General features: G+C 41.5%; 1 protein-coding gene across 1 annotated transcript; it reads left to right on the forward strand.

Annotated features, from left to right (window-relative positions):
- Positions 1-5,670: 5,670 nt before the first annotated feature.
- Positions 5,671-12,632, forward strand: LOC129862293 (tripartite motif-containing protein 16-like). Its single transcript, XM_055933787.1, has 6 exons — positions 5,671-6,290; positions 8,316-8,411; positions 8,705-8,938; positions 9,044-9,203; positions 9,297-9,356; positions 9,507-12,632. The coding sequence occupies exons 1-6, from the start codon at positions 5,712-5,714 to the stop codon at positions 10,040-10,042; spliced, it is 1,665 nt and encodes a 554-aa protein (XP_055789762.1). The 5' UTR covers positions 5,671-5,711; the 3' UTR covers positions 10,043-12,632.
- The last annotated feature ends 393 nt before the right edge of the window (positions 12,633-13,025 follow it).

Genomic DNA, 13,025 nt, shown 5'->3' on the forward strand with positions numbered 1-13,025 from the left:
CTTGTCCTCGTGAAAATTACAGTTGACTAAATATTCTATAGCTGTAATGTCATCAATCAAATCAAACTTTATTTATATAGCACATTTCTTACAACAAATGCATTTCAACGTGTTCAAAGTCATGCATTGAAAGGCATGTGGCACTTAACATCCTTCCTCTTGGCAGGTGACCAGGGGATTCTTTCTACCACATGCAAATGCTTTCGTGGAGCTCATAAGTGTAGCCATGCAGCCTATTTTGGCAGTTCACAATATCGACCGTACGGATGTGGAATGCATGTGGAGGGTGCCAGCCATGCCCAACCAGGTGCAGTCAGTGGAGGATATGTACCCGGCTGAAGACTACAACCCTCTTGTAACGGCAGCCTTCCCTCTCTTCACTAGAAGAGGGGGTATAACAGGGATCAGACCAACACGCAGCGTAGCCAGTGCTCAACATGTTTAATACGAACGATAAACGTGAACACTTAACAAATACAAAATAATAAATGTGGCAAACCGATACAGTCCTAGCTGGTGCATAGAAAACACAAAGACAGGAAACAACCACCCACCAATCCCCAACACAAAACAAGCCACCTATATATGATTCCCAATCAGGGACAACGATTGACAGCTGCCTCTGATTGAGAACCATATTAGGCCGAACACAGAAACAGACAAACTAGACACACAACATAGAATGCCCACCCAGCTCACGTCCTGACCAACACTAAAACAAGCACAAACCACAAGAACTATGGTCAGAACGTGACACCTCTGTTCCTGGAGCCCACAGAGGAGGATTTTCAGTGGCTAAGGAACCGTCTCCGGGGCAGGTTCATTGGAATGGCATGGCATGTCTCCTTGAACGTGAGCCAGAACAATCACTACCCTCCCTGTCATCCATGTCTGTACCAGACATTAAAAAACAAAGGCACCTGGGGCACGCAGGCATCCTGGCTGGCATGCCACTGTCGGTGGAGCACCAGGAGGCTATACGACAGGCAACAGTTAGACAGCGTACCAACCCCAACTGGCACACCATGAGGAGAGGGAGGTTGATGGCCAGCAATTATGGAGCAGTCGTTAGTGCCAAATGCTTTACCCCGTCGCTGCTAAAAAGGGTCCTCAGATGACAGTTGTTGGATTGGGTGTTGTCTGTAAAGTGGGGCACAGAAAAACGAAGAGAAGGGCATCAAGGAATTCAAAATGGCTACAGGGATGGATTTGCTTTGGTCAAAGGGTCTGGGATCCTTAGTGCCTCACCGGATAGTCTGGTGGGCACCACAGCAGTGGTGGAGGTCAAGTGTCCCTATGGTGCAAGGGACCTTACCATTGAAGAGGCAGTGAGGTCGAAGGAGTTCTATATCAAGGAGAGAGGGTCTTACTGCCTCTGTGAAGACCATCCATACTGGCCAAAGTCCAAGGTCAGCTCCACATCACTGGAAGGGACACCTGCTTCTTCGTTGTGTGGACCACCAAGGACTCCATCACCATCCACATCCAGTGTGACGACCTCTGACAGACTCATATTGCTCATAGTTCATACAGACACACTAGGCTCCCAGAATAAGTTATATTACATACAAGTTTTGCTCAAAGTAGCCAACTAAAGTAATGTAGTTAACTTTATCATGGGCACAGTGGGAATGTATATCTGTGATGTTAGATACCTCAGATGTCTGAGTGCCTTTTGAATTTTGAATATCTGTGATGTTCAAATTACTTTCAAGGCCCTGTGTTTTCCTTTCTGAAGGCCCCAGTCATCCCTGCCTGTACCTGACATTGCTGGAAAACAAGTGAACAATGAATAAAGATCATACACAAACAATAGGCTCCTAGAATAGCTTATATTGCATTTAAGTTTTGCTCAAGTAGCCAACTAAAATAAAGTAGTTCTCGTCTGAGGGATGATCTGAGGGTGGTATGAGGGATGCACTCCTGTTGGACAGGAAAACAAAGAGATATTTGGCCAGTGGTAGGTCTGTTTCAATAATGTATTACCATCTTTATCTGGACAGAACGCATTGTTTATCAAAACATAAAAAACCTTGGACAATGTGACAAGTGGTTCTTCAACACCCAATCTTAAGTCATGAGAACCATACACAAACATAACAAACATACTGCGCAGATATATCTACAAATGTATTGTTGTATCACATTTGATGAGTTACTGACCTCTTCGTCCACCCAAGCCAAACATGGACAATTCCTAGCCCAACCGTCCGGCAGATGGCCATATTATTTACTTTACATAATTTGTCATCTGCGTCCAATGATGCGTATACACATCATTGTCTGCATCCAACTGGAATGTATGCATGCAGCCGGCTATCCTAGGTGGTCATGTCTAGATGGGATCTATCTTTTGTCAAATTTAAGTCAAAAGTAAAAAACATATATTTTTGTTTGAATTTTAGCTAACCCTAACCCTTTTCTGAACCTTAACCTAATTATCCTAACCTGCTGCGTAAGTTGTCCTAAACCTAATACAAAAAGTAAATTCTTACAAAAGCGGGATCCCTTGACCATCCTGGTTGAAGATCAATCAATCAATCAACTATCTTTATAAAGCCCCTTTTACATCAGCAGTTGTCACAAAGTGATTATACAGAAACCGAGCCTAAAACCTCAAAGAGCAAGCAATGCAGATCTAGTAGCATTGTGGCTAGGAACAACTCCCTAGAAAAGCAGGAACCTAGGAAGAAACCTAAAGAGGAATCAGGCTCTGAGGGGTGACCAGTCCTCTTCTGGTGGTGCCGGGTGGAGAATATAAGAGTACATGAGACACAGGGGCATAAACGGCAGGTCTGGGAGAACGTAGCACGACAGGTCAGGGTTACATAGTCGCAGGCAGAACAGCAGAAACTTGATCAGCAACACAACAAGGTGGTAGGTAGCAAGTCCGTTGAACAGGTCAGGGTTCCATAGCCGCAGGCTAGGGACACTTTGTTCCGCCCACAACAGACTACTGTAACCTGATTGGCTGAACATTAGGAAGTAAATTGTGTTTTATTAAGACAGCATGCATATTTTCCCCTTTTTTTGTGGTGGCTCACCATTAAAGTTAGTTAAGGAGGAAACCGACACCCTTACAGCCTGAATGAAGGATGTTTTAATTATGAGCCGGTCACCGGGGGACAGAAGTGTATAGCCAGCTGCATACATTTAAGTTGAACGCATATACAGTACCAGTCAAAAGTTGACACACCTACTCATTCAAGGGTTTTTCTTTATTTTTACTATTTTCTACATTGTGGAATAATAGTGAAGACATCAAAACTATGAAATAACACATATGGAATCATATATTAGCCATTTTAGATTTTAGATTCTTCAAGTAGCCATCCGTTGCCTTTATGAAAGCTTTGCACACTCTTGGCCTTCTCTCAACCAGCTTCACCTGGAATGCTTTCCCAACAGTCTTAAACGAATTCCCACATATGCTGAGCACTTGTTGGCTGATTTTCCTTCACTCTGCGGTCCAACTCATTCCAAACCATCTTAATTGGGTTGAGGTTGGGTGATTGTGGAGGACAGGTCATCTGATGCAGCACTCCATCACTGTCCTTCTTGGTCAAATAGCCCTTACACAGCCTGGAGGTATGTTGGGTCATTGTCCTGTTGAAAAACAGATGGGATGGCGTATCGCTGCAGAATTCTTTGGTAACCATGCTGGTTAAGTGTGCCTTGAATTCTAAATAAATCACTGACAGTGTCAACAGCAAAGCACCCCCACACCATCACACTTCCTCCTTCATTCTTCATGGTGGGAACCACACATGCAAAGATTATCCGTTCACCTGCTCTTCGTCTCATAAAGCCACAGCGGTTGGAACCAAAAATGTCTAATTTGGACTCATCAGACCAAAGGACAGATTTGCCACGGTCTAATGTCCATTGCTCGTGTTTCTGGGCCTAAGCAAGTCCCTTCCTCTTATTGGTGTCCTTTAGTAGTGGTTTCTTTGCAGCAATTCGCAATTCGACCATGAAGGCCTGAAGGCATGTGTGGTCTTTGCTAGATAAAGCCCCGCCTTATCTCAGCTCACTGGTCACCATAGCAACACCCACCTGTAGCACGCGCTCCAGCAGGTATATTTCACTGGTCATCCCCAAAGCCAACACTTCCTTTGGCCGCCTTTCCTTCCAGTTCTCTGCTGCCAATGACTGGAACGAACTGCAAAAATCACTGAAGCTGGAGTCTTATATCTCCCTCTCTAACTTTAAGCATCAGCTGTCAGAGCAGTTTACCGATCACTGTACCTGTACACAGCCAATCTGTAAATAGCACACGCAACTACCTCATCCCCATATTGTTATTTATCCTCTTGCTCTTTTGCACCCCAGTATCTCAACTTGTACATCATCATCTGCACATCTATCACTCCAGTGTTAATGCTAAATTGTAATTATTTCGCCTCTATGGCCTATTTATTGCTTTACCTCCCTACTCTTCTACATTTGCACACACTGTACATAGATGTTTCTATTGTGTTATTGACTGTACGTTTGTTTATTCCTTGTGTAACTCTGTGTTGTTGTTTTTGTCGCACTGCTTTGCTTTATCTTGGCCAGGTCGCAGTTGTAAATGAGAACTTGTTCTCAACTGGCCTACCTGGTTAAATAAAGGTGATTTAAAAAAATATATTATTCACACAGTCTCCTCTGAACAATTGATGTTGAGATGTGTCTGTTACTTTAACTCTGTGAAGCATTTATTTGGGCTGCAATCTGAGGTGCAGTTAACTCTAATAAACTTATCCTCTGCAGCAGATGTAACTCTGGGTCTTCCTTTCCTGTGGCGGTCCTCATGAGAGCCAGTTTCATCATAGCGCTTGATGGTTTTTGCGATTTAAAGTAATGATGGACTGCCATTTCTCTATGCCTTTTGAGCTGTTCTTGGCATAATATGGACTTTACAAAATAGGGCTGTCTTCTGTACACCACCCCTACCTTGTCACAACACAACTGATTGGCTCAAACGCATTAAGAAGGAAAGAAATATCCACAAATTAACTTTTAACAAGGCCCACATGCTAATTGAAATGCATTCCAGGTGACTACCTCATGAAGCTGGTTGAGAGAATGCCAATAGAGTACAAAAATGTCATCAAGGCAAAGGGTGGCTTTTTTGAAGAATCTCAAATATAAAATATATTTTTATTTTTTTAACACTTTTTTGGTTACTACATGATTCCATATGTGTTATTTCATAATATTTTCTACAATGTAGAAAATAGTAAAAAAGAAATAAAAACCCTGGAATGAGTAGGTGTGTCCAAACTTTTGACTGGTAGTTCATATGGACGCAGATGATGACGTAAAATGAATAATAGCGCCATCTGCCGACCGGTTGGGCTAGACAATTCCACATAAGGAGTTTTCAAGAGACCAGAAACAGACTACCACCTTGGCTCACTCGTCTCCTCAATAAAACATGAAACAAAAGCAAATTATTTATGGTCATACTCGTCATGTATTTATTTAAAACATATTTATGGAAATGCTACAGTTCTTTACCTGGAACTTTGAAATCTCTTTCTGTTAAAATGTTGAGTAATCTTTGTGTGACCTCTCATTATGGTCTTTATTCAGGACCAAATTCCCCTTCAGATTCTGAGCACACAAACAGGGTCATAAAGTTAGCCACTCCCACCTCTCAATTCAAGGAAAACGAAAGTGATCTCAGATGTCATTCTGCTCAAGCTGTGTTTGTGTGCAACAAAATGGCAGAGGCCATTTTAAAAGACCCGTTCTTTTGTTCAATATGCTTGGATCTACTAACGGATCCAGTGACTATACATTGTGGACATAGCTACTGTATGGGTTGTATCAACGGCTGCTGGGATCAGGATGATCTAAAAGGAGTCTACAGCTGTCCCCAGTGCAGACATACCTTCACCCCAAGGCCTGTTCTGAACAGAAGCACTGTCTTGGTTGAAGTGGTGGAGAAACTGAAGAGGACAGGACCTCAAGCGTCTCCTGCTCACTGTTATGCTGGACCTGAAGATGTGGAGTGTGATGTCTGCACTGGGAGCAAACTCAAAGCTGTCAAGTACTGTCTGGTATGTCTTGTCTCATACTGCGAGTCTCATCTCCAGCCTCATTATGACTCGCTTGCCTTTAAGAAGCACACGCTGGTGAAAGCCTCCACACAACGACAGGAGAAGATCTGCCCTCATCATGACAAACTGCTGGAGGTTTACTGCTGTACTGATCAGCAGTATATCTGTCTGCTGTGTGTGATGGATGAACATAAAGGCCATGATACGGTGTCAGTTGCAGCAGAAAGGACTGACAAACAGGTATGGAATGTTCTCCTCTAGATACAAATCACTTTACAAATACTGTACTTTGAATATAACAGAGGGTGTATAAATCATCAAATTAAAATCACCATAGAAATAGTCTGGCTTTTAGATAGATTTGAACAGTTAAGTGCCATTTAAGACCTGAAAAATATATGATGTCAAGGGAATATTGAACACATTTTACAGTGCTCTCCTACAAGAGCTGAATTTAAACATTCATTAATTTGCTTTTAAGTTGACAACATTTAACTACTTATTCTGGCGACATGATGACCGATGCTTTACGTTGACGGGATGCTGATGTTGTAGTTTCAATGAGCAAGGCAGAGACAAAAAGCCTGATATGGACAGTGATGTTGCAGAGATGGCAGGAGCAGTGGAATAGAGATAATAATGGCAGGCATTTATTTCAAATACAGAGGTAAGTCGGGGAGGATGGCAGGAAGGGACAGAAGAGAGGAGGCTATTTTTACAAGATTAAGGGTGGGACACAGACGGTTGAAAAGACTTTAAATGTGATAGGAAAGCATCCAATAGGAAAGTGTGATTATTGCCAGGAAACAGAGACCGTGGAGCATGTATTGCTACAGTGTGGGCAGTATCAGAGGGAAAGAGAGAGGCTGAGATATAATATGAGGGAGAAGGGAATGCAGGAAATTAGTTAAAAGAGTATGTCGAGTAGAACGTCATTAGATAATAGCCCCAAATATTTTGTTATCTTTTTTAAGAGCAATGGGCCTGGTAGGTAGGATTTAGTTTCACCCTGTCTCTGGCCCACACTGAAGTACAGTAGGTGGTGGTAATGCACCATAACGTTGGTTGCCAACCGCCGATAAACCCAACCAAAGAAGAAAATAAGTAGCCTAACCGCAGGAGCTGTTGGCTAGAGCGCATGTGCCAAGACCAGAGTAGGCACATTTGCAATTTAGGGCAACAGATTTTTGTGACAAAATTATCGGTAGAGTTGAAAATGCGATGGAAACACGTTACACGTTACATTTTTATCCAGTACAGAAAATGTAAGCGGAAAATTACATTTTGTGTGCACTACGTCATCATGCACTTATTTTTCTCCCCAACATGTCAGTTTGGTAGAAACCCCTGGAGGGAAAATTGTAATTTTTTCTCTATGCAGATTTTTAGAATATTCGCAATAAAATCTGTCGACAATTGATTGGAAACCTAGCTATAAACCAGGTTTCCATCCAACCTTAATATGCGACTAAAGTAGGCCCACATGTTGGATAAAACATTTAAAGACGGGCCTGATGGAAACAAGTTTTTCCGGAATATTTTCCAAATGTCGACTAAACAAAATACGCTACACAAGATGGGATCGTTTGTGTCGGTAAAATTAATTATGCGAGACATGTGGGTGGAAACTCTTTTATGCGCAAATATTGATAAAATAACCATCATATCAAAGTAAACTTTGAGACACGCGATTACATGTTGTGTTGTCCCACTATGACTCGTTGGGAAAGCATGCAGTTTATTATGCTACATATGAAATCAGTTATGATGCATCTGGTGGAATGAAATAAGCTTAATGCTCTTTTCCAATAAATATCGAGGGTCTTATTCTGATGACATGATCATCGATGCTTGGCTGCCGTTTGACAAATAAAAATGATCTCGCTATTTTGTCCGTAATAATAACATCATGTAATAATATAATATACAATAATATAATATAATATACAATATATAACGCAACATTTTATTGTGAGAAAATTTTAAGTTGAGTTGAAAATGCGATAGAAACCCATTTAAGTTGTATTTTTTATTCGGTTCATGGGAATTTAACCGCAAAATGTATTTTTGTGAACACTATGTCATCACGCACAGACTTTTATCTGCAACAAATACAGTTGATGGAAACACCCCGGGTGGAAAAATTAGCATATTGTTTTTATGCAGATTTTGTAAATATTCACATAAAAATGTGTCACCAATTGGATGGAAACCTAGCTACAATCACAAATTAAATTAGTGGAATATGATTTGTCATCTACACAGAAACGGTTGGGGAAAATACAGCAGCAATACCACCAGAGAATCCAGGAGATGGAGAAGGAGGTACGGGAGCTTAGGCAGGCTGTGAAAACACTCACGGTGAGTTTTGTCTATTTATTCAGCTACTTCCCATATCTAACCAATTTGTATGGAGAGTCCGGAAATCTTTTGGGGTCTAGCCTTTCAGCTTCTAGGGTTCTAGGGCACTTGGCAACTAACGAGTCAGTCAGGGCTCTCCTGACCCTGCAGTCGATCAGTGAGGAGCCCATTAAGGAGCAGTGGGCCACATTCCAATCCCACTCAGACCCAGTTGGGAACAAGCTTTCTGGGTTCCTGATGAGAGGTGAGTGAGTGGCTGGTTGAAATATACCCTCTTTTCTCTACCTTAACAGCGCTCTGCACAGGTGACAGTGGATGAGACTGACAGGATCTTTATTGAGCTGATCCGCTCCATTGAGCGAAGGCGTTCTGAGGTGAAGGAGCTGATCAGAGCTCAGGAGAAGATTGCAGGGAGTCGGGTTCAGGGACTCCTGGACCGACTAGATCAGGAAGTCACTGAGATGAAGAAGAGAGATGCTGAGCTCAGGCAGCTCTCAAACACAGAGGATCACATCCATTTCCTTCAGGTGACATCATTGGCTTCGTACCTACACTGTACACATAGTTCCTAAGTTGCCATCTAAGTGAAACTGTCCCTAGACTAGTTATTTTCTTGTCTGTTTCCACTGTAGAGTTTCCAGTCACTCTCTGTCCCTCCTGGTTCTGAGGCCCTACCCAGCCCCACTTTCAATCCACACATTTCTTTTGAACGTGTGAAGAAATTGGTTTCTGGACTGAAAGTGCAACTGGATGGTATCTGCAACGAGGAAATAGTCAAGATATCTGAAAATGGTAAGGCAAAGAGTAGACCATGTATTTATGAAGATCACACAAGAAATATCTGACTGAATAGTAGTGACATTTCGGACGTTTGTGTGTCCATAGTGATGAAAGTGCAAATTGTTCGACCTCTGGAGCCCAAGACCAGAGAGGAGTTCTTAGAATGTGAGTCACAGGATGTTTTCTCGTACTGCCCACATCATGAACACACATGAACCCCCCCCCCCCCCCCACACACACACACAATATATATATATATATATATATATATATATATATATCTTTTTATCTTTTTCTTTTTGTCAATTCACTCAGATTCCTGCCAACTCACAGTGGATACTAACACAGCATGTGGAACACTGCATCTGTCTGAGAAGAACAGCAAGGTGACATGGAGTGAAGGGGAGACTCAAGCCTATCCTGATCATCCAGACAGATTTACCCACTATGACCAAGTGCTGTGTAGAGAGGGTTTATCTGGAAACTGCTACTGGGAGGCTGAGCTTCGAGGCTGGATTACTGTGGCAGTCTCATATGTTGCTCTTGTGAGGAAAGGAGAGGCTAATGAGTGTAGGTTTGGAGGTAATGATCAGTCTTGGAGTTTGGAATGCTCTCCCACCAGTTGTTCTTTCCTTCATGATAATGTTAAGACTAAAATACGATCCCATTGCACCTCCAGAGTAGGAGTGTACCTGGACTACAAGGCAGGAACTCTGTCCTTTTACAGCATTTCTAAAAAAGTGACCCTCCTCCACAGAGTGAATAACACATTCACTGAACCCCTCTATCCTGGGTTTGGGGTTGGTTTGGAATCATCTGTGAGGATAATGCTTCCCATGCAGTCAACATGATTTTTCTGTGTTTTATATATATTTCCACACTATGAGGTTAGAATAATACTGTGAAATTGTGAACTGCATCTCAGTGCGAGGCGTCCCTACAGACCCTGGTTCGTTTCTAGGCTGTATCACAACCGGCCGTGATTAGGAGTCCCATAGGGCGGCTCACAATTAGCCCAGCGTCATCCGGGTTAGGGTTTGGCCAGGGTAGGCTGTCATTGTAAATAAGAATTTGTTCTTAACTGACTTGCCTAGTTAATAAAAGGTTAAATAAAAAATTAGTATAAGAGTTGTTTGAAAAGACCTGACATTTTAGCCTGTTTTGGAGGAATGGAGATTTGGCCTGCCTGGTGTCATCATCAGCTCTTACACTAAAAGGGCATCATCATAATTTTCACAGTATTATTCCAACCTCATAGTATGGAAATATAAACACTGAGTGCACAAAACATTAGGAACATCTTCCTATTATTGAGTTGCACCCACCTTTGCCCTCAGAACAGCCTCAATTCATGGGGCATTGACTCGAAGCGTTCCACAGGGATGCTGGCCCATGTTGATTCCAATTCTTCCCACAGTTGTGTCAAGTTGGCTGGATGTCCTTTGGGTGGTGGACCATTCTTTATACACACAGGAAACTGTTGAGCGTGAAAAACCCAGCAGTGTTTTTTTTATTCATTTCAGTCTGGTATGAAAACGGTAGCCCCTAACTGCAAAAGCAGGGTGTTTGCGGAAAGCTTAGGTATGACTTACTACCATATATGGGCATACATATTTATGAGGGCAGGCTGAGCCGATGACCTCGTTTCAAGATGGCTGCTAACTACATTCCGGTTAGCGTTGTGAAGCATAAACAAAATTAACACAGCATACGTTGATACACACCAAAAGCTGGGACTCCACAGCTCATGAGGATATCTTATTTGTCTCCCTGTGACCTACTGTTATCGATCACCAGCCCCGAGAATCAAAATGTTTATTTTACACAACGTTTTTACCAAACATCTTACAAAGTAAACTCAATTTGGTCTGTGTTTACGCTATAGCGACATGGGGAAGGGAGTGGGGGGGTGTATCAAATGAATGCTTAGGTTGGTAGGAACAAAGCCTATTGCCAATGTTATCTGATGTATTACTTAATGTCAACATCGAATGTCCACTGAGTGACTATCTTTGCGCATCAAAAATATGATGTTGCCTGCTTACGTACTGTAAGCATCCATTTCCCCTGTATGTCACCTGACACCACCACAATGTTTGAGAGAGGTTGGTAGTAGTGGTAGTGTAGTTTTATAGTGAACAATAACTTTTTGGCACATCCAGTGTGCAAAAAACAATTACCACATTTGGACACTTTGGAGAAGTTGAAAGGACACTTGAATGTACCCTGGATACACCAGAACACCACAATGTTTGAGTGAGGTTGATATGGTGGAAAATGTGTTTTTTTTACTGAACAAATAGCATTTAGGGATTTAAATTATGTAATAGCACTGGAATTATCTAATTTACAGATATATGCCACTTTGGAGAGGTTTAGGGACACTTGGAAACATCCCGTGACCACACCTGACCACTTACTAAAACGTCTGCCCATTTCTAGTTGTTAGGTCTATTAATCCCATTTTTTTCTCATATTGTTCACATGTTGTGAAAGCCATCTGTGTTTCCAGCTCTATTCATCAATAATTCACCTATGGCTTGTCAATAAAAGGTGACTTTCAAAATAAAAAACAAAAAAGGCTATTTTGTGTGTGCTTGATCTTGTGTATTCTGAACTATGTAACTCCTATCTTTCCTCAATCTCCCAGATGTCTTCTTTCCAAATATACCAAGTGTTTGCATGTCATAATCATGTAATTACACATTAATAGCAGTTACTTTTGGGTATGTATTTAGGCGGAAATCTACATTTTGCCATGACATTTAAGAGTTAAATGTCTCCTCCCCTTCATCTACACTGATTGAAGTGACATCAATAAGGGATCATAGCTTTCACCTGGATTTACCTGGTCAGTTTGTCAGGGAAAGAGCAGGTGTTCCTAATGTTTTATGCACTCAGTGTATAAAATACTGAAAAATCAATTTTTTGACTGCACTGGGCCTTTAATAGACCAATAAGAAAGAGTTCTGCTCCTGAGCAAGGCAGTTAACCCACTGTTCCCCGGGAGCCAAAGATGTGGATGTAGATTAAGGTAGCCCCCCCACACCTCTCTGATTCAGAGGGGTTGGGTTAAATGTGGAGGACACATTTCAGTTGAAGGCATTCAGTTGTACACCTGACTAGGTATCCCCCTTTCCCTTTCCAATCACAGTAAAAGTTAATTAATTGTTACACAGAAATCATTTGATATTGAGATAAAAACAGCTGCATTGGACTTTTAAGTTAATAGGTTTTTGTTTTGTAGACATGGCACTTTATTTTACTTTTTTGTTCATTATTGTCTGTTATTTTCTGTCATTGTAATATATACATCTATAGTCCTGTCAAACGTGTAAGCCTAATGCTACTTATTAATCAAAACACTTTCTCTTTAATGACTTCATTACTGTAAAATGTGTTCTTTAAAAATAAAAGTCATTAGTATGGCATTGGAATCGCTTTATAGCTGACTTATTTGACACAATTTCCACACACACATTTTAATATAAATATGATATGATGGTCCATGGATGCTCATATTAACAGATCCATGTAGTCCAGGGGTAGTCGGACCCCTGTGGGTACTTGGCCTTATCCACAGGGGGTACTTGAGAATACTCATGAGACCATAGGGTTACTGGTAAAATGCAATTGAGGGGGTACTTCAGAGGTATGCCTGGAAAGGAATAAATGTGGTTAGTGGTACAGTTAAAGAAAAAAGGTTGTGAATGTGAACCACTGATTGTAGTCTACTCACTCAGTTAATATAGGCTGGCACTAACAAAAACACATGTCTACATTTTATGTAAGACTATCTGATTTATTTATTAATATATTCTGAGTAAACCTCAT

This window comes from Salvelinus fontinalis, chromosome 9, assembly GCF_029448725.1.
Source record: "Salvelinus fontinalis isolate EN_2023a chromosome 9, ASM2944872v1, whole genome shotgun sequence".
Taxonomy (NCBI): Eukaryota; Metazoa; Chordata; class Actinopteri; order Salmoniformes; family Salmonidae; genus Salvelinus; species Salvelinus fontinalis.

Bases quoted from the DNA above. Each gene is read 5' to 3' on its own strand.
- LOC129862293 (XM_055933787.1), top strand. From the start codon at position 5,712: ATGGCAGAGGCCATTTTAAAAGACCCGTTCTTTTGTTCAATATGCTTG. The intron at 8,412-8,704 runs GTGAGTTTTGTC...CTACCTTAACAG, and splicing joins AGGCTGTGAAAACACTCACG to CGCTCTGCACAGGTGACAGT. The intron at 8,939-9,043 runs GTGACATCATTG...TTTCCACTGTAG, and splicing joins ATCACATCCATTTCCTTCAG to AGTTTCCAGTCACTCTCTGT.